The sequence below is a fragment of the Aplysia californica genome, unplaced genomic scaffold, assembly GCF_000002075.1.
Source record: "Aplysia californica isolate F4 #8 unplaced genomic scaffold, AplCal3.0 scaffold00328, whole genome shotgun sequence".
Taxonomy (NCBI): domain Eukaryota; kingdom Metazoa; phylum Mollusca; class Gastropoda; order Aplysiida; family Aplysiidae; genus Aplysia; species Aplysia californica.
In genome coordinates this window covers 248,971-250,291 of record NW_004797598.1, presented here as the reverse complement: position 1 = coordinate 250,291, position 1,321 = coordinate 248,971, and the positions used below count along the sequence as shown (strand labels likewise).

The 1,321-nt window shown below is 35.9% G+C and overlaps 1 protein-coding gene across 1 annotated transcript in view; it reads right to left on the bottom strand.

Moving 5' to 3' along the window:
• Positions 1–1,321, bottom strand: part of LOC101853246 (condensin-2 complex subunit H2) — a gene marked incomplete in the record, with an annotated part of 18,862 nt that overhangs the window by 12,844 nt on the left and 4,697 nt on the right. Inside the window, 2 exon segments of the mRNA XM_013084910.2 lie at positions 218–293; positions 921–976. Of these exon segments, the coding sequence (XP_012940364.1) occupies positions 218–293; positions 921–976 (132 nt within the window).

Genomic DNA, 1,321 nt, shown 5'->3' with positions numbered 1-1,321 from the left:
AAAAAAAAAAGAAAAAGGGGAAGAAAAGCATAAGTTAACTACACAGACAACAATGAAATGATCATGTGCATTCATTCATGAAGTTTGGCAACATCGCAAGAAAAAAACTAAAATCTCAACAGGTTTAGAAAGCACTCACTATAAGCACATAATCCTGAAAAGTGCTCGATACCATTTATAAAGAACTAATACATGCCGGGCTCTAATTTTAAATTACCTGATCGTCATCAGCAAAATTGTCCTCCTCCCCTCCATTCTCCTCTCCCTCTTCTCCGGATTTATTTTTCTGCTTCCTGGGAAAGAAGATACAGTAAAATATAGTTGTAACAATGGAAACAAATAGTGTTTTCAGCTAAATTAAAATTATCATGCCAGATTTTTTTTTCTCCAGAAAAGAAAAGTTCATTTCTAGTGAGGAAAAAATAAAAATCAATTTCATGAAATATATATTTCATTTGCTTGAAGTCCAAATAAAAAAAATCAGAACTACCGACAAAGTTTAAATTTTCTATTACCTCAACAATCACTACTTAGTCTTTAACGACTTTACACCAAACATTTAATAATGTATCAATGAAAGGTCAATACTTAACAGCCTGCCCACCACATCATAGACATTCACCTATCAAAGTGAGTTTGAGTTTTCAACCACTTCCCCCCTTGCATTTTTTCCCCTTTAAATTATAACAACACTGTCCAAATCTGCCTAAGATAACCATTTTTCTCCTTGGCAATGGGTGGCCGTCTTGGTCAATTTCAAGTGTATGTCAAGGCAGTTATTGCACAGTTGGGCAAGCTTTAAAACAGAAGGTACTGTCAAACCCCACTGAAAAATGGTTTTCTTGCACCCCCCCCCCCTCCCCCGAAAAACAAATGTAAAGCTGGTACATTGTGTAGTCAGGGTAAAGGTTTGTACTTACTTCTTCTGAGTCACCAGGTCAAGAACTTGAAACACTAGCCCATACAAATATTCTACCTGTAATAAGATGAAAAGTACAAAAGGCATTCCAATTAACATTCTATACCGACACTGATTTATGGTAGGGACTGATAACCTATAAATACTGCAAAAAGAAAAGGACCGTTAATTCGATATTAGAACTGAATACTGCACTGACGTGGAATATAGTCAAACCTGCTCTAATTGCACTTCAATAACATAATAACCTGCAGGAACAGCCACGTCCCTTACCCCCATCGTGCGTTTTTTAAAACATTTGTGAAGTAATTGATATCACCTTCAAGCTCGTTCATTTTTCTATGATGAAAAAAATATCCATTATCTTGAACAGAAGTTGAGACAATCCTGATTGAAGGGGGG